Here is a 25199-nt window from a genome sequence, read left to right on the forward strand (position 1 = left end):
GACCCCAAGGGGATGCTTTGGTCGTCCCCACTATTTAGTGACAATTGTGTCAAAATTAGAGGGGAAAGGGAACACCTTCTGCGCTCTGGGAACCTGCACCTCCGCCACAGCTTCAGCTGTGTCCTCCATCTTTAAGGTCTCACACACAGCTACAATCAGTGCGTCCACCAGTGCCATTTTGTACGCGGTTGCAGAAGTAGACAAATCCTTCTCACTTTGAGGATTCAGGGCGCGTCGTCGCAGACCCAGCAGGTTGACCCGAGTCCGCGGCGGCTGAACCAGATTCAGGATCTCATGGGGCAGGGGGCACTTTTTTCCAGCCCGTTGCCCAAAAGCTACCTTCACCCGGGACACCAAGGACTCCAGGACAGCTGTCAGTGCATTGATTGATGGATGGAACCCGGAGGGCCCTGCAGCCTCAGAGAAGGGATCAGGGGGGATTTGCTCCAAAGACTTCATGAGTCACCAGGGGGACCCCACAAAAAAGTGTAAAACACGGCTAAGGGACAACCACCACCGCTCTGGCAGCCAACCCAATTGCCAGCCACAGAGCAGCGAATCGATCCTCAGTAGAGAGGGAGAGGACCCCACCAGACTCGCCACCCTGCAGAAACTAGGCACCGCAGCTACCAGGAGAATCTGCACTGTGTGAATGGTAATCAGGAAATTAAAAGACCCAGGAGTCAGCACCAGGGGATAAGTAGGGGCTCCCACCACCAAAATCACCATCCAAAGGGCTCCACTGTAATGGCCCCTGCTATTTTCAAATGGCAAACAACCTAAAAATAGCCGTTAGACTACACAAACATGACCATCGTGCATTAGGCACACAGGCTACAAGAAAATGGCAGCTCTACACGGCACCACAAGGCTCCCAGGAGGGATCCCTAGGCTTCAGAAAATGGCACAGGCAGGAAGGGGGAGGCCCTGGAAGGAGCCCCCACCAGGTACGGCCCCCCCTGTAGCTGATAACCCGGTCGCTGGCGGTGCAACCCCCGCCAGCACAGCACCCTGCCCCCCACCTCAGGCGGTGGACCAGGCCACCCCACAGCCCCAGCATCAGTGAAGGAGGGGGGGGGCGCTTGGGGTTTAAAAAAAAAACCTCCAGGGGGAGCGGGGGAGACAGTTACTTACCATACCAGGAACCAGACGGGCACCACTCAGGACAGAACATCCTCTCTTTTAAAAAAGGGGGCTGTAGGCCAGGAGGAGCGCTGCGACTCAGGCTGAGACCCATTCGTATTCGACCTTGTGAGACATTTAACTCGCAGGCCAGCTCCCCTCCAGTGGGGCAATGTCGCGGCCAACCTAGCACGAAGCCGAGGTCTGCGCAAACTCACTGGCCAGACTGGGGTGACCACTGGATCTAGATTATATAGCCCGTCGCCCAGTCCGGCAGTTGATTGTAGATCTCTCAAGAAAAAAATCCAAGAAAAATAAATTCTACCGAAAAAGAAAAAATTGCCAGGACCAGAGATCCCAGCAAGGAAACTAGGTCCTTACTCCTGACTAGGCAGAAAGACTGGATTTTTGTACTTACCGTAAAATCCTTTTCTCTGAAGTTCATTGACAGACGCAGCTCCATATCTTCTTCGACTGTTGGGTTATGCTCCTCCAATCAGGAATAGGCACTAGGCAGGAAAAAGATTCACCACGCCTATGGGGGCTGTCCCTGCAGGCATAACCTCACACACTCTGCTACAGCAGCCAGTTTCATTGCAAGCAGTGTTTAGAAGACAAAAAAAAACGCCCATACACTCAAAGCAGAGGGGCGGGTGCTGCGTCTGTCGAACTTAAAAGAAAAGGATTTTACGGTAGGTACAAAAATCCAGTTTTCTCTATCGTTCGATAAGACACAGCTCCATATCTTCTTAGACCATTGGAATGCCCCAAAGCAGTATATTCTTGAGGTTTGGGAAGACAACGCAAAGAACGACGTAACTCCCCAAAGGCTAAACTTAGCCAACCAGGTCATATGGAGCTCAACCAGGAACAACTGGAGCTCACCTAGAAAACACCCTCAAAAGAGAACAAAAAAGATTCTCTTTAAAACAGCAACTTGCAAAACCTTGCGGCCAAAAGAGGCATCTGAAGATGCCAACACATCAACTTTGTAGAATTTTGTAAACATATGCACAGACGACCAAGTTGCCACCTTCCAAACTTGCATCACTGATGCCTGATGGCGAAAAGTTCAAGGAGGCACTCTAGTAGAATGCACCTTCACAGGGAAAGGAGGAACCTGACTCTTCATCGAATAAGCCTGAACAACCGTCTGCCTGATCCACCTGGAAATTGTCGCAGCAGACGCAGCCCATCCCTTAAGGGGTCCCTCAGTAAGGATAAAAAAAAGCATCAGATTTTCTGTAAGACTCAGTAGCCGCCAGGTAAACCCTGATTGCCCGAACCACAACCAAAGAATGCAAGGCAATTTCCTTAGGATGCTCGGGCCAGAGTGAAGGCAGCATGATGTCTTCCTTTAAATGAAAACCAGAAACCACCTTAGGGAGAAAAGATTGATTTTGGCGGAGTACCACTTTATCTCTGTGGACCACCAGATAAGGTGAACGGCAGGACAATGCCGCCAATTCAGACACTCTGCGGGCAGAAGTGATGGCCACCAAAAAGGCAACCTTCTGCGACAATGAAAGCTGAGTAATCTCCCAAATGTTCTCAAAAGGAGGCTTTTGAAGAACAGAGAATACCCGATTTAAATCCAACAGAGGTAGCGGGGACCGTCTCAGGGGAGCCATATGGCGCACCCCCTGAATGAAGGTACGAATCAAGGCATGTGTAGCTAACGGGCATTGAAAATATATCACCAAGGCCGACACTTGACCTTTGATAGTGCCCAAAACCAACTGCTGTTCAACTCCTTTCTACAGAAAGGCCAAAACCCTGGCAACCGAAAACAAGCGAGGGTGCACCTTCAGCGATTCACACCATGAAATGTACGATTTCCACGTACGATGATATATCTTCCTGGAAGTCGACTTCCTAGCCTTCAAGAGTGTAGGAATCACAGAGTCCATAAGAGCTCTATCGCTCAACACCTGGCTTTCAAAAGCAATGCCGTTAAAGCCAGCGACTGTAAAGCAGGATGGAAGATCGGACCTTGAGAAAACAGATCTTCCCTGAGAGGAAGTCTCCAAGGAACATCAGCAACCAACCTTACTAGTTCTGCGTGCCAAGACAGGTGAGGCCAGTCTGGAACCACCAGAATGATCAGAATCCCTTCCACCTCTATTCTGGATAGACGCTTTGGCAGAAGCTTTTAATGAAGTAAAGGAATAAATCAGCCAATACTGACCCCAAGGAGCCACCAGTGCATCTGTGGTGTCGGCCAGAGAATCTCGAGATCTGGCTACGAACCTCTGCACCTTCTTGTTTAGAAGAGAAGCAAACAGATTGACCTCAGGCATCCCCCACCAAACACACAGGAGGTGAAACACCTCAGGGTGTAGGGATCACTCCCCTTGGTCCAACACCTGACAACTCAGGTAATCTGCTTGCCAATTTTCCACACCTGCGATGTGCACAGCAGAAAAAGCTGGAACAAACTCTTCCACCCAGGCCAGAATCTCGGCCACCTCCTTGGCCGCCAAGACACTTTGTGCCCCCCTGGTGATTGATGTAAGCCACAGCCGTGGCGTTGCCCGACTGAACCCAAACCGGACAATCTTGCAGACAAGGCTTTATCGCTCTGAGCTCCAAAACATTTATCGGCAGTTTGGATTCCTCTACTGTCCAGGATCCTTGGGCACAGAGCCTCCCCAGCATCCCGCCCCAGCCTGACAGACTGGCGTCCGTGGTCACCACCGCCCCAAACAACAGGATTGAAAGAATTGCCCTGACATAGTGCTGGAGACTGAATCCACCACAACAGAGCAGACTGTGTGTTGTGGCTCAACCAAATCAAAATGTCCAAGGACTTTGGATCCTTGTTCCATTTGACCAGAATCTCTTTTTGCAAAGATCTTGTATGGAACTGAGCAAACGGAACCGCCCTGAAGGTTGATACCATCAGGCCCAAGACCCGCATGCAAGTTCTCAGAAAGGACAGATTGGTTGCCAACAGTGACCGAATCACCCCCTGCAATTTCTGCAGCTTGTCCAGGAGGAGAAAGACTCTCCCCAAAGCTGAATCCAGAGTTAGGCCCAGATAATCCAGTCTCAAGGAGGGTATCAGTAGATTTTTTGAAATTGATGGTCCACCCAAACTCCTGCAGGGTTGTGACAGTGATTGTCAGGTCGCCCATCAGGGCTGAAGGAGAGTCCGCTCTCAATAAGAGATTGTCTAGATACCACAGTACCGCAATCCCCTGTTTGCGCAGCAATGCCAACATCGGGGCTAGCACCATGGTAAACACCCTGGCGAGACCAATGGGTAAAGCCACAAATTGATCATACTCTTCTGCTACTGCAAAGCAAAGAAACCACTGGTGCCCAGCGTAGATATTTAAATACCAATGTTTTTCGCCATTCCACTAGTGTGCACAATTTTGAAGCATGACATGTTTGGTATCTTTTTACTCGGCGTAACCTTATCTTTCACGTTATAGAAAAAAATTGGGCTAACTTTACTGTTTATTTATTTTTTAAATGCAGTGAAATGTATTTTTACCCAAAAAAATTGCATTTAAAAGACAGCTGCGCAAATTACGCATGACAAAAAATTGCAGCAACCGCTATTTTATTCTCCAGAGTCTGTTAAAAAAATACAGCTGCAAGAAAAAGTATGTGAACCCTTTGGAATGATATGGACTTCTGCACAAATTGGTCATAATAAAAAAATTGGCCTCGTGGGGACCCGATGGGCCCGTTCAACAGTGAAGTACGGGGAATACTGGGACATGGGCAAAAGGGATCTCAGCAGTTCCTCCACAAAGGTTGTGGAGTTCTTACCCTCCTCTGCTTCAGCATGACCCACAATCCTGAGGGTATTGCGTCTGCTCCTGTTCTCGGCATCTTCAGCCCGATACTCCAGAGATGGCAGCTTTGTTTGGACAGTACAGATGGAGGTAGAGTGCTACGCCATGGTGTCTTCCACATGGCTGACACGCTGCTCCGCCGAGGCGAGCCGGGAGCGAATCTTATCCAAGTCCTGGTGGAGCAGACCAACATCCAGCTGCACAGCCTCTATTTTAGATGTTAGTGCAATTTGGCAAGCGGTGATGGCTGCCATGACCTCCAGAATGCCAAGTGGCTGGGAAGGAGAGTCTTCTGCATCCGTCTGTAAAGGCCATATTGGAGACACGTGCCGGCGTTACTGGAGTTGAGAGAATAGGAGCAGAGTCAGAGAGCCGAGCCACGTCCGGGGAAAACCGAAGCTTCTTACCCCTCAGATCTCCCAGAAGGTTTGTAGGGCATGCAGAGGACTTAAACAGCCTCCAAGGAGATAGAAAGCCCTGCACAGGATGTAGCTCAGAATGTTTCCTAGCAGAGCTTTGGGAAAGCACGTCTGCTTAGGTCGCCATCTTGGTCACGCCCCGCAGGTAAGTATCTTTAATACAGAAAAGACAAACCATGTAACTTCTGCTTTAAAATTCCTGCCTTTCCATTAATTTTCATTCCTAGCCTAAAGCTCCACTTTAAAGACTATTACTTAACCATTAATTTCAAGAAAGATCTTCCAATATGATATGTACATTTACCATTTTAGTCATGTTATTTATCTGTAAAAATCTCCCTTGGGTAGACATCTAAAAACACTGAGACTGCTTCTGGGTACCGCCATCTTGGATGTGATATGAGCAGCTCCATCAGACAGACGATCACTGTGTGTAATGTAGGGAGGTGAAAATAGGGGTGGGGGAGTTGACCTACTCAGAAGAGAGGGTTATAAAGTTGCAAGGAGGAAGCAGTTTCATTCTAAAGTAGTCCACTTTGCTAGCAAGTTCAGAGACACAATGCAAAGAAATACAGTAGTCATTTTTAAATTAGTGACAGTATCTTTGTAAGCTACAGACCTTTTTATGGTGGGAATTTGAGAATTCCATCAAACACACTGGAAATGTTCATTTGAAGCTCATTTACTTAGTCTATAGTTATGTTCTCCATCTTGTTTTGCACAGTGTAAACAGGATCGTTTGTACAACAGTCTTCTGTTACATAAGCCCATTCACCAGCCAGATTGTTCAAATCTGTAGACAGCCTTATGCCAAATAATGCATTACACGGTATACTGTACATGTAACTAAACTGGCTAATTTAACTATCATTTTTCAAACAAACCATATATTTTAAAATATGTAGTTAATTGTTGCTTTCCTCAGAAAGAGCAATCGCTCCTGTTGGGCAGTCCAGTTGAATTTGGTTACAATGTTGGTAGAGGTCTGACAAAGGGTAAAATAGCAGGTTCTTATGGGTATCTAAAACATTTGGCTTAACCCTCAGCAGAAATCCTGCCCCTCACCCATTACCTGACTAGTACAATCAAGCAAAAAAAAAAAATATTAAATAAATGTAAAGAATGATATTCATACCTTGTGAACAAATACATTGTGTAAGCCATGCTGGACATGGTCTGTCCATGTCTCAGCAGTTCATTGTCTTGATCTTCCCATTTTTCTGATTCGGCATCCACATCTGATGTCAGCAAACGCAGCTCCAACCCTAATTTGGCAATTTTGCCCTGTTCCTGAAAGGAATACAATTTGTTTTCTTAGATTAGTGTACAATCAATAATACCAGAAAACATGTCCCAGACTTTGTTCTTAGTATTTAAAATATGTGCAGCCCTGGCCAAAAGTTTTGAGAATTACACAAATATAAATTTTCACAAAGTCTGCTGCTTCAGTGTTTTTAGATCATTTTGTCAGATGTTACTATGGTATTCTGAAGTTTAAATTACAAGCATTTCATAAGTGTCAAAGGCTTTTTTTGGCAATTACATTAAGTTTATGTAAAGAGTCAATATTTGCAGTGTTGACCCTTCTTTTTCAAGACCTCTGCAATTCACCTTGGCATGCTGTCAACCAACTTCTGGGTCACATCCTGACTAATGCAAGCCTATTCTTGCATAATCACTGCTTGGATTTTGTTAGAATTTGTGGGGGTTTTTTTCACCCTCCTCTTGAGAATTGACCACAAGTTCTCAATAGGATTAAGGTCTGGAGAGTTTCCTGGCCATGGACCCAAAATTTTGATGTTTTGTTCCGCAAGCCACTTCGTTATTAATTTTGCATTCTTTGCATTAAGATAAAAAGCCTTCTGTGTGTAGCAGCTCCCCCAGCACCCCTAATACTTACCTGTGTCCCTTCTCTGTCCAGCGATGTCTACGAGTCCCTCAGCCGTCCTGGGACTCTCCCTCCTGATTGGCTGAGATACAGCTGCAGCGCTATTGGCTCCCGTGGCTGTAAAAGTCAGTAAGCCAATCAGGATAGAGAGGGGGCAGGGCTGAACAACAGCTCCGTGTCTGAATGGACACACGGAGCTGCAGCTCAGCTGCCACCATAGCAACCTGCTGGCTATGGGGGCACTCGATAGGAGGGAGGGGCCAGGAGCAGGAACGGGGAACCAGAGAAGAGGAGGATCCGGGCTGCTCTGTGCAAAACCATTGCAAGTATAACAAGAAGGCAAGTATAACTTTTTTTTTTTTTTTAAAACGAAACTTTGCAAATCACAATTAATTGCAATTCATGTGATCACTCTTCATAACATTCTGGCGTATATGCAAATTGCCATAAAAAATGGAGGCAGCAGACTTTGTGGAAAATAATATTTGTGTCATTCTCAAAACTTTTAGTCAGGGCTGTATGTGTTGGGCCTTGCAAACCCCAGCCTTCCTTACTAGGCAATGTATAAACAAACAGACTATTAATACTCTGGTGACGTGTTTAAAGCCTAATGCAGGGGAAAAATATTTTTGGACATTTGCTATGTAAAAATACATTGCCTTTGAAGATGGGTATGCCATGTGAGGATGGTGCTCCTTTTAGTAAAACAATTTGTTTAATTCTTAACACTACGCTGTACTACTGTATTCAGCCAACTTCCAGTTACAGACTTCCAGTTCCAGCTCTTATGCAGTGAAGAATAGTGGGTTGGTTGCTTGCGCTCTACCTTCCTCTCACTATGTCCATTCACAAAATGTCTTTGTGGGGGGTTGATTTACTAAAACTGGAGAGTGCAAAATCTGGAGACGCTCTATAAGACTCTGGAGGAGTCTATAGGAGATTAGTTCACAGACAGCCCCACACTAGTATTTTACGCGCCAGGATGGAAATAAAGCAGGAGGTCACTGCCCCTGGAGGGGATAAGTTGCTAGGGGAAGACTGCACAGTTTAGTCGGCTAGCTTAGTTCAGGGGTCTAGGGATGGGGGCTTGGGGGTGAAAATATAGGTGAACTTGTATTTTAACTACCATTGTTTTGTAGAATTTACAATTAAACTATAGATTTGCAGTGCAGAGATGTGAAGGACCATATTAACATTGGTGAGTATAAAATACTAAGAGCAGATAAAAAAAGTGGTCCTTGATAATGTGTATTTATTTAAAAAAACATCCTGAAGATCCCTGGTAAGGAAATACTATTTATCACAAAATTTCAAATCTCATACCATCAGGAGACCAACAGTCTGTTTCATGTCACTGCTTTAAAAAAACTTTTCTAAGGTGCAAGCTGACTTACCTCCACATCAAGTTTCACTGGCTTTAAGGTTTTCAGGTTCGTACTATGTTTCTAGGAAAAAAAAAAAAACATATTCAAAATTACACATTATCTAACACTAACTAGAATTGCCGGTTTGCGCTCCACCTGCTTTCAAGTTGACTGGAAATGACACATCTCAACCACCACCAAACGTTGTTTTGTCAATTTATGTCTGACATCCTCAGAGGTTACCTGGTACCCATATAACCCCTGAGGACGTCAGACATAGATTGACTAGGCAGCGTTGGGTGGTGTTTGAGATATGTCATTTCCGGTTAGCTGAAACGCAGATGGAGCGCAAACCAGCGATTCCTAAACAGTACATGCGGTTCCCTGTCTTCTTTGCTGTAAGTGCAACACAACCTTCTTTTTTAAATAAATGATTTGAAATCCTATACCATGCGAGTGTTTCTTCCTCTCTATATGGCAACACTAGAGCTTTGAATAGGCTATTTATATACAAATTGAATGGATGAAAGAAGCGGTTTAAATTCATGCCTGTGACCTCATGTATGACTTCTTGGATTTTCCCATATGGCAATTCAACTCCCTGTAATAGGGGTCAATTAAATCTGGTGAGTGTATAGTGCGTCCGCATGCTGGTGGAGAGGAACTTTTCCTATATTCACTGAGGACGTTATTCATGTGTGGGATTATATATGGACTTAATTTTTATGTATTTTCTATAATTTAAATGAAGATGTATTTGTCTATTCACTATTGTTTATTCACTATGGTGATATTTAATTTTTGATGTAAGAGCGGAGTTTGTTTCTTTTCAGGGTACAGGTGTTTTTTACACTTTACAACACGCAGCTCCTTATAGCAGTTTATTTGTATATTGATTTGTGCAGGTTTAGAACCTATTGGGCTCCTATATTTTATTTTATAAACTGCTAAATACAGTGCCTTGCGAAAGTATTCGGCCCCCTTGAACTTTGCGACTTTTTGCCACATTTCAGGCTTCAAACAAAGATATAAAACTAATTTTTTGCGAAGAATCAACAACAAGTGGGACACAATCATGAAGTGGAACAAAATTTATTGGATATTTCAAACTTTGTTAAATAAAAAACTGAAAAATTGGGCGTGCAAAATTATTCAGCCCCTTTACTTTCAGTGCAGCAAACTCTCTCCAGAAGTTCAGTGAGGATCTCTGAATGATCCAATGTTGACCTAAATGACTAATGATGATAAATAGAATCCACCTGTGTGTAATCAAGTCTCCGTATAAATGCACCTGCACTGTGATAGTCTCAGAGGTCCTTTTAAAGTGCAGAGAGCATCATGAAGAACAATGAACACACCAGGCAGGTCCGAGAAACTGTTGTGGAGAAGTTTAAAGCCGGATTTGGATACCAAAAGATTTCCCAAGCTTTGAACATCCCAAGGAGCACTGTGCAAGTGATAATATTGAAATGGAAGGAGTATCAGATCACTGCAAATCTAGGAAGACCTGGCCGTCCCTCTAAACTTTCAGCTCATACAAGGAGAAGACCGATCAGAGATGCAGCCAAGAGGCCCATGATCACTCTGGATGAACTGCAGAGATCTACAGCTGAGGTGGGAGACTCTGTCCATAGGACAACAATCAGTCGTATACTGCACAAATCTGGCCTTTATGGAAGAGTGGCAAGAAGAAAGCCATTTCTTAAAAGATATCCATAAAAGTGTTGTTTAAAGTTTGCCACAAGCCACCTGGGAGACACACCAAACATGTGGAAGAAGGTGCTCTGGTCAGATGAAAATAAAATCAAACTTTTTGGCAAAAATGCAAAACGTTATGTTTGGCGTAAAAGCAACACAGCTCATCACCCTGAACACACCATGCCCACTGTTAAACTTAGTGGTGGCAGCATCATGGTTTGGGCCTGCTTTTCTTCAGCAGAGACAGGGAAGATTGTTAAAATTGATGGGAAGATGGATGGAGCCAAATACAGGACCATTCTGGAAGAAAAGCTGATGGAGTCTGCAAAAGACCTGAGACTGGGATGGAGATTTGTCTTCCAACAAGACAACGATCCAAAACAAAGCAAAATCTACAATGGAATGGTTCACAAATAAACATATCCAGGTGTTAGAATGGCCAAGTCAAAGTCCAGACCTGAATCCAATCGAGAATCTGTGGAAAGAACTGAAAACTGCTGTTCACAAACGCTCTCCATCCAACCTCACTGAGCTAGAGCTGTTTTGCAAGTAGGAATGGGCAAAAATTTCAGTCTCTCGATGTGCAAAACTGATAGAGACATACCCCAAGCGACTTACAGCTGTAATCACAGCAAAAGGTGGCGCTACAAAGTATTAACTTAAGGGGGCTGAATAATTTTGCACGCCCAATTTTTCAGTTTTTTATTTGCTAACAAAGTTTGAAATATCCAATAAATTTCCTTCCACTTCATGATTGTGTCCCACTTGTTGATTCTTCACAAAAATTACAGTTTTATATCTTTATGTTTGAAGCCTGAAATGTGGCAAAAGGTCGCAAAGTTCAAGGGGGCTGAATATTTTCGCAAGGCACTGTACCTTTTCTCATCAGCAGTTAAGCTTGTGACCAGCCACATACTGGTTAAAGCTTAAAAGGAGGAATTTACTGACTGACCTATGACACTGCAAGACCCCTGACCCTCTGTATGGACAGTGCTGATTGGCTCTATGCTGATCACATGCACTCTCCCCAAAAAAAACAAAAACACCTCTCAAGCAATACATGCCAAACTGAGCATGTGCCGCCTGACTTCATGTTCTCAGAAAACTATTAGAAGTCAATGGAAGAAGGGGAGTATCAGAGAAGACAGGATCAAAAAGCCTTTTTACACAATGCAGAGGAGTAACCCCTTAGGTTCCACAGCGAGTATAACAAGCATACTTTACTGCATATACATTTTACCGTTGTGGGTTTAGTAACACCTTAAAGTAGATGTAAACCCTCACATATACCCAGTGAAGAAATTGGTCTTAGGTGATACAGAGATGAAACATCCTCCAATGTAAGTTGCACCTGTTTATCTGCGGCCCTCTCTCCTCTATATCCATTCAAAGCCCAGAAATTGTACAGCTTGTCTGACCTTTCATGAAGCAGGGGGCAGGGAGCTGAAGTTACACTCTGCAAATCGCAGTGGGAAGAGCTCTGAGAGCTGACTGGATGGAAGGGACACACCCCCTTCACACAGCACACAGGAACAGAGCCAAGGCTGTTAATCACAGGTTGTGTACTAGAGCTCCCTTCTCTGTCACCTTTTTACCTCTTGGTGTCAGGAAAACCTGTCAAAAGTTACTCATACGGATAGAGGAAGAGGCAGTAGACATAAATGACACTTCATGCTTTGGACTGAGACAAGTACACACTATAGAGGGATGTGCTTTGTTCATATTTTAGGTCTGAGGTTTTAAACCACTTTAAACTAATTGTAAATTTATGTATTTTTTTGATATACTTCTTTTCATTATTGTATTAAAACAGGTTTTAGATTGGCCACTGTAAGGATAGTAGGGCAGTTGCTATAATCACACATGCTCACTGTTTACCACTGTTTGAAATAAGGTATTCACTACATGTTAAGTGCTTTGTTTTCCATGGGTTGCCAACACAAAAACTTGCACAATTTTTTTTTTCTTTAACTACCTCCCACCCGGGCCATTGTAGATATACGGCCGGGCGGGAGTCTCGTCCTTCTGAATGGACGTTCCGGAACGTCCTTCAGAAGGAGAGAGATCGCGCCGCCGCGGGCACGCGCAGCGGCGCGATCTCGATGTGCCTGTGTCGCTCGGACACACGGCAACAACATTCGGCAGGAGGGCCCTGTGATTGGCCCTCCTGATCACATGACAGCTGTGTCCAATCACAGCTGTCATGTAATGTAAATACAGCCGTTGTAACGGCTTTGATCTCTTCTTTTCCTCACACAGATCCTGTCAGTGAGGAGAAGAAGAGACAATCTGTGCTGCAGCCAGGGGATCAGTGAGTTTGAAGCATTTTTTTTTTTTGCTAATAACACACTGATCACCCCGTTAGTGTCCCCAAAACACAGTGTCCCCAAAACACAGTGTCCCCAAAACACAGTGTCCCCAAAACACCGATATAAAAATCATCAGGCGCACATCTGTCCGTGGATCATCCCGCGCACACCGTCACCTGATCTGCTACACCTGTCTGATCTGACACATCTGTCCGTGGATCATCCCGCGCACATCGTCACCTGATCTGCTACACCTGTCTGATCTGACACATCTGTCCTTGGATCATCCCACGCACATCGTCACCTGATCTGCTACACCTGTCCGTGATCTGACGCACCCGTGCCAGTGAACATCTGCCGCATCTCACTTCAACACCTGTCCCAGAAATCATCTGTCCACATGGCGAAAAAATTTTATAGCGGCGAGGAGGCTGTCCAAATTATTCAGAGTATGTCGGATGAGAGTACCGGGGAACTCTCTCCGTCAGACTCGGATAGCAAGTATGAGCCAGTAGAAAGCAGTGGCTCAGAAATGGAAACGGAGGATGACAGAATCCTTACAAAGAGGATCAGGAGATTTGAGCAGGCGCAGGCTTCCACCAGCAGCGCAACAACTCCGCAGGCATCCACCAGCCGCGCAACAACTCCGCAGGCATCCACCAGCCGCGCAACAACTCCGCAGGCATCCACCAGCCGCGCAACAACTCCGCAGGCATCCACCAGCAGTGCAGCAAGTCCTAGTGCAGTGGCAAGCGCAAACAGGGCATCATCCCTGCATGACAGGCCAGCTGCTGGTAACGGGGCGTCCCACCCACAACGAGGCAGGGCCCATACTAGCCTTCCGGATGTTCTGTTATATGCGACATGGCTGCCCGATACTTCAGCAGAACCTGTAATTCCCCCTTTTACAGCACAGCCAGGCCCTCAAATCCAATCGGATAATGTAACCCCACTTTATTATTTTCATTTGTTTTTCACGGATGATCTGCTGAACTACATCGTGGAGCAGTGTAATCTGTACGCCAGCCAACATATTGCCAGCAATCCGGATTCATCCTATGCCCGCCCCCTTGTTTGGAAACCCCTCACCGTGGAAGAATTTAAACTTTTCCTTGGACTGACCCTCAACATGGGTCTGACAAAAAAAAAATGAACTCCATTCCTACTGGTCTACCGTACCTTGCCATCATATGCCAGTCTACTCCTCTTTGATGCCCAGAACCCGTTATGAAATGATAATGCGATTTTTACATTTCAACGACAATGCCCAGTGCCTCCCCCGAAATCATCCAAATTATGATAAATTATTCAAAATTCGGCCCCTAATCAATTTTCTTTGCTCCAGCTTCAAGCAAATGTTTACCCCTGATATAAACATTTGTGTGGATGAATCCCTAGTCCACTTCACCGGAAGGCTTGGGATAAAACAATACCTCCCAAATAAACGTGCCAGATATGGGGTAAAGTTTTACAAAGTATGTGACAGGGCCACAGGCTACATTTTTGATTTCAAAATTTGTGAGGGAAAGGACAGTCAGATAAACCCCCCTGGGTGCCCTACCTATATCGGGACAAGTGGCAAAATTGTCTGGCAGCTGATTGAACCACTGCTTGGGAAGGGTTACCACCTATATATTGACAATTTTTATACAAGTCTCCCACTTTTCCGCCATCTATACCTAAAAAAGACTGTGGCCTGCGGGACAGCACGGTCCAACCGCAAGGGCTTCCCACAGAGATTGATCAGCCAAAGATTAAATCGGGGGGAAAAAGCCAGTATGCGCAATGAAGAGGTACTAGCTCTGAAGTGGAAAGATAAAAGGGACGTCTACATCCTTTCCACAATACATGAGGACACCCTGGTGGAACTTCAGACAAGACGAGGTCCCATCCAGAAGCCAAAATGCATCCATGAATATAACCTATTCATGGGGGGGGGGGGGGGTGGATATGAGCGACCAGCTGATGCAGCCCTACTTGGCCACCAGGAGATCACTGTTCTGGTATAAAAAAGTTGCCATTTATATAATTCAGCTAGCCCTGTTCAATTCCTATGTCATTTTTTCCAAGTGTACCCAAGGATCCCTAACCTATTTAAGATTTCAAGAGGACGTTATCATGGCCCTTCTCTATCCCCATGGCCACCCCCCCGAACAAATTCGCTCTGATGCATTAGCCAGACTTCATGAAAGGCACTTCCCGGATATCCTCCCTCCTACCCGCGCAGGCCGCAGACACCAAAAAAAATGTCGTGTATGTTCAAGTAGAGGAATTCGCCGCGACACCAGATACTACTGTCCCAAATGTCCCTCCCAGCCAGGCCTCTGTATTGTAGGGTGCTATCGTGTTTATCACACTTCAGTACACTATTAGTAAAGACATTTTCCCAGTTTCCACTATCTGCTATTTCTGTGTATGACCCGGACTGTTTATCGACTATGATGTGAAGATATTTTTCCAGTTTCTGCTATTTCTGTGTATGACCAGGACTGTTGAATGACCATTCTTTTTGCCTGCCTCCTGGAACTGATTATTTGCTCTGCCACTGTACTATTCAACACAGGGGTCTCACACAGGTGAGGGGCTCCAGAATAGAAATTCCGAGTGGAGAAAACTTTTTTTTCTCCAGGTTTTTGTTTTCTCGGATTAGGGTCTGGATCTCGGAGGCTTCAAAGAGATTTGGGTGGGAGAAGCCTCTACCCCTGTCCTCAGGTCTTACCTGACCAAGGCCCCCAAGCCTTATAGTGCTGCCTGCTGCCACCTGAACTGGCCATGCCTATGCCTGCCACCTGAACTGGCCATGACTATGCCTGCTAACTGAACTACTGCCAGGACCAATACTTTGGAATATCCCTGCCTGCTGCCTGGAAAATTCCTGAACATCTCCATTGGCTGCCTGGACCAATGCTTTTCCTGTGCTGGGACCGTATTTGTGCCTGCTAAAACCACAGGTAATTATTTTTTACCCTTTGCTCAGCAGAATGTATTTTGGGTTGTAATTCTTGATCTGTACATGCTATGTGTTAGAAGCCTGACTGTGCTACTTGGATGTTGGACCTCTGTATGTGGCCAGGCTGTGGAAAAGTGTCACACGTGGTATCGCCATACTCAGGACGAGTAGCAGAATGCATTTTGGGGTGTAATTTTTGCTATGTACATGCTTTGTATTAGAAATATCTTAGAAATGTACAACTTTGTGTAAAAAAAAAAAAAAATACGTTTTTATTTTTTCCACATTTTCCAAAAACTTGTGGAAAAAAATGACATCTTCAAAAGACTCATAATGCCTCATAGAATATACATTGGGGTGTTTTCTTTCCAAAATGGGGTAATTTTGTGGGTAATTCCATTGTCTTGGTGCTCCAGGGCCTTCAAAAATGTGATAGGTACTCGGGAAATGAAATGTGTAATTTATGCCTTTAGAACGCCTGACTGTGCTACTGGAATGTTGGGCCTCTGTATGTGGCCAGGCTGTGGAAAAGTGTCACACATGTGGTATCGTCATACTCAGGACGAGTAGCAGAATGCATTTTGGGGTGTAATTTTTGCTATGTACATGCTATGTATTAGAAATATCTTATAAATTGACAACTTTGTGTAAAAAAAAATACGTTTTTATTTTTTCCCACATTTTTCAAAAACTTGTGGAAAAAAATTACATCTTCAAAAGACTTATTATGCCTCATAGAATATACATTGTGGTGTTTTCTTTCCAAAATGGGGTCATTTTGTGGGTAATTCCATTGTTCTGGTGCTCCAGGGCCTTCAAAAATGTGATAGGTTGTTAGGAAATGAAATGTGTAATTTATGGCTTTCGAACGCCTGACCGTGCTACTTGAAAGTTGGGCCTCTGTATGTGGCCAGGCTGTGGAAAAGTCTCACACATGTGGTATCGCCATACTCAGGAGGAGTAGCAGAATATATTTTGGGGTGTATTTGCAAGTTTATGTATGTCATGTGTGAGAAATACCTTGTTAATTTAACAATTTTGTGGGAAAAAAAAAAAATCTTCATTACCAAAACTATTGTGGCCAAAAAATTGCAACTTCAAAAAACTCACTATGCCTCTTACTAAATACCTTGGACTGTCCTCTTTACAAAAAGTGGTAATTTGGGGGGTATTTGTACTCTCCTGACATTTTAGGGCCTGAAGAAATGAGATAGGTAGTCAGTACATCAGGACTGTTAAATTTTCAATGATACGTAGCCTAGCTTGAGGGCGCTCTAACTTTCACAAAAACCTATTTTCATACACTTATCAGGATTTTTTTTACCAAAGACATGTAGCAGAATACATTTTGGCCTAAATTTATGACAAAATTTGATTTTATTGGATTTCTTTTAAAACAGACAATAGAAAATATAATTTTTTTTTTTCGCTATTTTTTCGCTTATATCACAAAAAATAAAAAATCCAGCGGTGAATAAATACCACCAAAAGAAAGCTCTATTTGTGGGAACAAAATGATAAAAAATTCATTTGGGTACAGTGTAGCATGACTGAGTAATTGTGATTCAAAGTGCGAGAGCACCGAAAGCTGAAAATTGGTCTGGGAAGGAAGGGGGTTTAAGTGCCCAGTATTGAGGTGGTTAAACACACTATACTCAGAAACTAGATTTTTAAAACATTATACACATTAATAAGGTTATTTAAATCTTGAATCTCAATACTTTTGTTTTTGGTATGGCAAATAATAAGCATGATATTGTAACTCTCAAATAGTTTACTGACAGTAACCCTCATAGGACTACTTGGGTACAGAATCCTCAGATGCTCTGCAAATTAAGTATTCCTGCAGTGATTAGTTGTTGAGCGTTAGCATTATGGTGTTAGAATTATGGCATTGTGCAGCAAGTACACTGCATATACCTGGGGGGTTAGCGGGGTGCTGGAATCCCAGGTGTCCCCATCAGGGGTGGACACTCAGCCTGTACTACATAATGATGGGCTGAAAGGAGCCAATAAATATTGTCCACAGCTGTAAAAATGTAACAGCTACTTGCTGTTAGGGACAGATGTCTGACCATGAGTGCAGATTGTGTGATCAGTTTTTTTTTTTTCTATTAATTATTATGGTATTAAAAAAATCTCTTATTACGCATTACAGAATTTGTGATCATATGCTACTAGCAGCAATTCATATTTAACTATTAGTCATCTTAAATTTACTAATAAAATCTGCAATTTAATTAGCTGCTGAGAGTCACTAAACATTTCAACTGCAGTCTGCAATTTATCAACTAAGCCTAAATTTGTTGCCATTTGAGAATGCAAGGTTAAATATATTCATGCTAAACTACTACAATTCAATATACGTGCTTCTAATTTGTAAAGTGTTCCTTAAAGCAGAGTGCCCTGTCAGTGTGAGGGCTTAGAATCCCTTGGAGCATGTAGTACAAGCTATAGATTTTATGTCTTGAAAATATCCGACAATCATTTTCTCCCCCAGCCGCTGACATGTGATTGATAAATAGGGCAGTAATTCCTCTGAGCACAATGAATTAATGATAGTGATGTGCTTGGCAGGCACTGGGGTGATCTACAGTGAATCAGGATGTTTCACCTGTCATAGGAGTTAGTGCAGCAGTCAGTCCATTTAATTTTGTTACACAATCTAAATCCATTCAATACATCATACTAGTTGAACTGCACAAGAAATAAATGCAGTATGAAATAGATTACATTGTGCAATGTGAAACGCTTCATAACGCTTGAATTCCCATTACTTCAGAAACTACAACTAGATACAGTGCAGTCAAACTGCTTGCTGATACCCAGTGTTCTCTAACTTATTTAGATAAAGACGGAATAGGATGTCAAGTAGAAAGGTTTACAGAATTATAGCACTTATCTAACATGCTGTGATTTCACCATACAGATAAATATATTTTTATTAGATTCCTACGACAATGTTATTTCTTGAAAATATAATGTCAAGAAAGGACATTCTTGTATTCAGTAAAGCCATCAAAAGAAAACAGAAGCACATTTTTCACAATCTCCCATCCTGCTGGTTGAAACCATGAATACTTTTGTTTTCTCTATTATATAAGCAACCATTCTGAGTATGGATAAGGACTGAGATGATTTCATGAAAGTGGGAAAAAACTACTTTATGAATGGCTGGTGATGAGAATAGGAAGCAAAGTTCAAGCTGGTAGATTTGAAAACGAGGAATTTCGACGTATCTATAAATTCTACATCTTGGAATACAGTAAAAGACATACAGTGCCTTGACAAAGTACTCTTCACATTTTGTCATGTTACAACCAAAAATGTAGATGTATTTTTTTGGGATTTTATGTGATAGATCAGTGATGGTGAACCTTGGCACCCCAGATGTTTTGGAACTACATTTCCCATGATGCTAATGCACTCTGCGGTGTAGTTTAGCATCGTGGAAAAGGACATTTCAAAACATCTGGGGTGCCAAGGTTCACCATCACTGTGATAGACCAACACAAAGTGGCACATAATTGTGAACTGGAAGGAAAATGATAAATGGTTTTCAAAATTTTTTTTTTACAAATAAAGATCTGAAAAGTGCGGCATGCATTTGTATTCAGCCCCCCTGAGTCAATACTTTGTTAAACCACCTTTGGCTGCAATTACAGCTGCAAGTGTTTTTGGGTATGTCTCTACCAGCTTTGCACATCTAGAGCGTAAAATGTTTATTTGCTCATTCTTCTTTGCAAAGTAGCTCAAGCTCTGTCAGATTGGATGGAGAGTGCCTGAACAGCAATTTTCAAATCTTGCCACATATCCTCCATTGGATTTAGGTCTAGACTTTGACTGGGCCATTCTAACTCATGAATATGCTTTGACCTAAACCATTCCATTGTAGCTCTGGCTATATGTTTAGGGTCGTTGTCCTACTGGAAGGTGAACCTTTGCCCCAGTCTCAAGTCCTTTGCAGTCTAACAGGTTTTCTTCTAAGATTGCCCTGTATTTGGCTCCATCCATCTGCTTTCCAACTCTGATTAGCTTCCCTGTCCCTGCTAAGTAAAAGCATCCCCACAAGATTATGCTGCTACCACCATGTTTCACGGTGGGGATGGTGTGTTCAGAGTGATGTGCAGTGTTTGTTTTCCGCCACACAGTGTTTTACTTTTAGGCCAAAAAGTTTAATTTTGGTCTCATCTGACCAGAGCACCTTCTTCCACATGTTTGCTCTTTACCCCACATGGCTTCTTGCAAACTAGACTGCCACTCTTCCATAAAGGCCAGATTTGTGGAGTGCACGACTAATAGTTGTCCTGTGGACAGATTCACTCACCTGAGCTGTGGATCTCTGCAGCCCCTCCAGAGTTACCATGGACCTCTTGGCTGCTTCTCTTTAATGCTCTTCCTTTTTTGGCTTGTCAGTTTAGGTGGACCACCATGTCTTGGTAGCTTTGCAGTTGTGCCATACTCCCTTCATTTTCGGATGATGGATTGAACAGTGCTCAGTAAGATGTTTAAAGCTTGGGATATTTTTTTATAACCCAAAAATCCCTGACCTGTCTGGTGTGTTCCTTAGCCTTGTGATGCTGTTTTTTTCACTAAGGTTCTCTAACAAACCTCTGAGGGCTTCATAGAACAGCTGTATTTATACTGAAATTAAATTACACACAGGTGGACTCTATTTACTGATTAGGTGACTTCTGAAGGCAATTGGTTCCACTAGATTTTAGTTAGGGGTATCAGAGTAAAGTGGGCTGAGTGCATGCCACAGTTTTCAAATATTTGTAAAACAATTTGAAAACCATTTATCATTTTCCTTCCACTCCTCAATATGTGCCACTGTGTTGGTCTATCACCTTAAATACATTTATGTTTTTGGTTGTTGCATGACAAAATGTGAAAAATTTCAAGGGGTTTGAATATTTTTTCAAGGCACTGTATGAATCAATTCACAGACCATGGCTAATATGCAGTTACACTTTCAGGAGATTGGACATTGGCAAAAGCTTCGCTGGGACCACTCTGTTATATATATGACAACACATCCCTCACTTTTGTTGACAAGCAAGAAGGAGAATACAGAGAGGAGGGGGGGGGGACTTGTGTATTGTACTCCAAGATCCATAATTTACAGGTACATCAAATGTACTCTTACTTTTGTTTCAAAGAAAAAGGAAACATAAAAGCAGGCAGTGTCTCCACTCAAAAGAGGAATGTAGATGTGAGGTGCTGTATAATATTATACAGGCGAGTGGAAAATTTGAGGGCTGGGCTAGAGGATCCTGAGACCGCGCCACATTCTCTGTACCTTCCTGTTGAGACAAGAGGCCAACAGGCCCACCTCGGGAGTACCCCACTGGAGACACAACTGATTAAACACCTCCAGATGAAGCGACCATTCCCCCTGGCCCAACGCCTGACGACAGAGGTAATTTGCTGTACACATTCCAGGGGTGGAAAATTGGAAAGCGCAGAGGGCTGGAACAAAGCGTTCTGCCCACCTTAGAATATCGGTTACTTCCCGAGCCGCCAGGACACTTCTTGTGCCCCCTTGGTGATTGACAGACCACGGCAATGGCATTGTCTGATTGAATGCGTACTGGACACCCCTGAAGACGAATTGTCCAATGATCCAAAGTCTGATCACTTGGAGTTCCAGTACATATATCAGCAGTCTGGACTCTGGAAAAGTCCAGACCCCCTGAGCGCAATCTGTGCAAAGGACGCCTTCCCACCTGGACAGGCTGGCATTCGTGGTGACAACCGTCCATTACAGGGGGAGAATGGATTTTTCCTGTCAAAGTGCTGGAGAACGAAGCCACTCGATCAGAGACCCTCTCGTACCCCGGCTTAACAGGATCAGATTGTCTAGAGACTGGGATTCGTGTCCCATTTCATCAGGATCTCTTTTTGCAGGGATCTCATGAGGAACTGTGCAAACGGAACTGCCTCAATGGTAGAAACCATCAGGCCCAGCACCCTTATGCAAGCCTGGAGGCATGACCTTCTGCTGGACAACAGAAGCTGAATTGCCTCCTGCAATTTCTGAAGTTTGTCCAGAGGAAGAAACACTCTGGCTGAGTACAGAGTTAGACCCAGATAGTCCAGCCGTGTGGACAGAACCAGAGCAGACGTCTGAAGGTTCAGAATCCAACCAAACAACCTCTCAGTTCGCAGAGTAATCTACATGTTGTCCATCAGAGCAGTTGGAGACTGCAGAAGATGATCGTCCAGGTACCCCAGTACCGCGATCCCCCGCTGACGCAACAATGGCCAACACTTTTGTGAAGGCCAGAGGAGTGGAAGCGAGACCAAAGGGTAACACCACAAACTGATAATGCTCCTCGCCCACGGCAAAGCAGAGGAAGCACTGGTGACTGGCACCATATTGGCGTCCTTGATGTCGATAGAAGCGTGAAAATTCCCCTGATGTAGGGACACCACTACCGTATGAATGGACTCCATACGGAACTTCTGTTACTGGAAACAGGCGAGTCCACTACAAGTGGGACCATCCACTTTTTAAGCAGGGAATCCTTATTAGGATACCGCATCACAAAACGCTTAGGGACCGAAAAAGTACATTTTGGACAACCCCATTTTTTTGTGACAATATTATCAAAGTAAGCAGGAAAGGGGAACGCAATCACCACCTTAGAGGGCAAGTGGGTGCCAAAAGGGACCGGCGCCTCAGACGCAGCATCAGCTGCATCCTCCATCTTTAAAGTTTCACGCACTGACACAATTAGTGCATCCACCTGCACGTTTTCATGCCCGGCTAGAGGAGCAGAGGAATCATCCTCACTATCTGAGCACGCAAGGTGCGTGGACGCAGACCCAGAAGGGTAACTCGCATCCGCGACAGCCTAATCAGATGCAGAATCTGATAGAGACAGATGAAGCAGGTGAAGGCGGGGGACGCTTTTTGCTAGCCCGTTTTCCCAGGACCAAATCCACCTTGGACGCTAAAGACTCCAGGACCGCCGTTGGTGCAGTCAGGGATTGGTGGGGACCCAGAGGGCCCGGCAGCCTCTGCGAGGGGATTAGGTTGGGAAATGTGCACCAGGGACTCCATAAGTAAAGAGGGGGACCCACAGAAAAAAAAAAGTGTATAACACTGCTAGGGACACCCCCACCATGCTGGCTGCACCAGAGGGCCCAGCACAGAGAACTACCGCTGCTATAGCAGAGAGAAAGACACCCACAAAAAGACTCACCACTACCGATCAGGTACTTACAGCCCCAAGCTAACTGCACACCATGCTCCCATCAGGAAGCGAAAGATCCAAGAGTCAGCACTAGGGGAAGAAGAGGGCCTCCCACCACCAAAATCACCGCCCATGTAGCTTAAAAAACACGGGCGCCACTATTTTTAATGAGAAAACGACAAGAAAATGGCCACCGATCTAAAGCACAAAAGGCTACAAGAAAATGGCGGCATAACGCAGCTCCCGGGGGCCCAGGGGTAACCCATGAGCCCAGAACACAATCCTAGCAGGAAGGGGGGCCTTGGCAGAAGCCCCCACCAGGTACAGCCCCCTCCCAAAAGTCGATTGTCCGGTCTCCATGCTCCCTCCCCCACCCCCATCACCAGTTCGATACCCCAGACCAACCTAAGAGGTATGGCCATCCCATGGGAGGGAAGTGGGGGGTTTGGACAGATGGGGGGTAATAAGTCTGCAAAGGACAACCGAGAAAAAAAAGGGGGGATGCAGCATGGGAAGGAGGGGAACCCGGGGGTCCAACCATCCCAGAGAGGGGCCCACGTCCACTCCAAAACCCTCCCCCCGGGGTAGAGGGGGGGGGACTACATACCACACTAGGAACAGGGTGGGCACTGCTCCTGACAGACCACTGCTCCATTGGAATGGGAGGGCTGTGATTCAGGCAGAGGCCAGGTTGTATGTACCTCCGCGAGACGTTTAACTCGCAGGCCAGCCCCCGTCCAGTGGAGTTATGTCGCACCTGACCTAGTGCGGAGCGAAGGGCCTGCACGCACTTGCTGGCCAGACTGGGGGACCCCCTGGATCTGGATTATTTAGTCCATCACCCAGTCTGCCAGTTGATTGTTTTGTTCCTGTGAGAATGTACAAAGATAGGAAAACGTTCCAATTAAAAGGGACAAAATTGCCAGGACAAGGGATCCCAGCAAGGAACTAGATCCTTTCTCCTGACTAGGCAGAAAAAAAACTGAGTACCTATAGCTGAGAGTGGGAGTAGGCGTAGTCAAGCTTTTTCCTGCCTAGTGTCCTACTCCTGTTGGGGGCAGTATAACCCAATAGTCATGATAAGGAGCTGTGCCAGTCAATGAACGAAAGAGAAAAATTACATATCGTCATGGCCAGAAGGACATGGTGGGTAAAAGAGTTCTCAAGGGACAAGAAGTAGTATTATGGAAGCAAGGACAAAACCAGCTTCCAGGCTACCCTTTTCCCCAAGTAGAAGAATTCAAGGTAAAAAGTACAGCTGCTGATTGGAACAGAAGGAATAGTTTGTTTTTAAAAGGGTACCACTTTTATTTGTAAATATATAGCTCCGCTTGGCTGTGAGATCTTGGAGGAGTCCTGGCAGGTGACAAGGAAAAGCCCTTTTCGGTAGCAAGTTGTTCTGGGGTTAACCAGGACCTGCAGGGTTCTAATTGAAAGGTCACAAGCAGGGTCAGGCAGAAGGATGTACAAATGGTTCCCTATCAGGCCACTAGGTGGAACTGTCTTACCAGAGATTACAGATCAGGGAAAAATCAACCAATGTAAATTAATGTAAGAGCAGCATCCAAACCTTGGAATGTGCAAATGTAGGTAATATCTGGGAAGAAAGGATATCAGGAATTAGCCTGGAAAGGCTGTGGCACACCCATGGGCTAAGGAAGGCTGCTAAGCAAAGCAGGATAGTGTCTAAGCTCATATAGATCAGAGGTGGTGAGGAAAATTGAACCACCCAAGAAACCCTGGAAACAGAAGAATGCCAATCTTTTCCAATACAAAATTGGCAAAAAGTCACCTGGAACCAAGGTCAAGACCAGGGGAAGGGAAGGCAGAATAGATGCCCTAGCCTGGAAACATTGGCAAAATGCAGCCATAGAAGGGGTAGGAAAAATGTGGGTCAGGGCTTAGACCAAGGCCTGAAGTCAGGGAGGACATACCATGGCAAAAATGGAGTAGTAGGGCGCTAGATTTTGAAACTAATCTCAAGTAAATGAGATTATAAACCGGGGACATGAGATTAAAAAAACTACCCCTGGACTGTCTCAAAGGTAAACCCGCATAAGAGAAAAAATGTCTCATAAGGGGCAACCGAATAGAGCTACTAAGAATGCCTCAAAACAACATTTTTTAGAGAATGAATGAGGCATTGGCAAGAATGTTGTTGCTGAAGGAGGGTGTCAGTGAAAGACCTTGGCACCTGGAAAATAAACAATTAGGGAAAACAATTCTATAACAGTATATGCAAAGACTTAGAGTACAGAGAACAGCAACTGTCCAGTACCAGCTGACAAAGTTCAGGTTTAGGAAGCCTTTAGCCACAAGTCACAAAAGGGATCCCCCGTTTATCCCAAGGGTAGAGGAAGAATCAATACCCTTTGCCTCTATAGTGCAAACAGAAGGAGCAGTGCTACTACCCATACAGCTCACCAATAAACAAGCTC

At 44.6% G+C, this 25199-nt stretch overlaps 1 protein-coding gene across 1 annotated transcript in view; it reads right to left on the minus strand.

Moving 5' to 3' along the window:
- The window catches only part of CTNNAL1 (catenin alpha like 1), a 474086-nt gene that overhangs the window by 27192 nt on the left and 421695 nt on the right, over positions 1 to 25199 (minus strand). Inside the window, exons 13-14 of the mRNA XM_082259226.1 lie at positions 8633 to 8683; positions 6486 to 6640 (exon numbers count right to left, since the gene is read on the minus strand). Coding sequence (XP_082115352.1) covers positions 6486 to 6640; positions 8633 to 8683 — 206 coding nt within the window. The remainder of the gene's footprint in view (positions 1 to 6485; positions 6641 to 8632; positions 8684 to 25199) is intronic.

The sequence above is a fragment of the Pelophylax lessonae genome, assembly GCF_965119305.1.
Source record: "Pelophylax lessonae genome assembly, chromosome: 5".
Classification (NCBI taxonomy): Eukaryota; Metazoa; Chordata; class Amphibia; order Anura; family Ranidae; genus Pelophylax; species Pelophylax lessonae.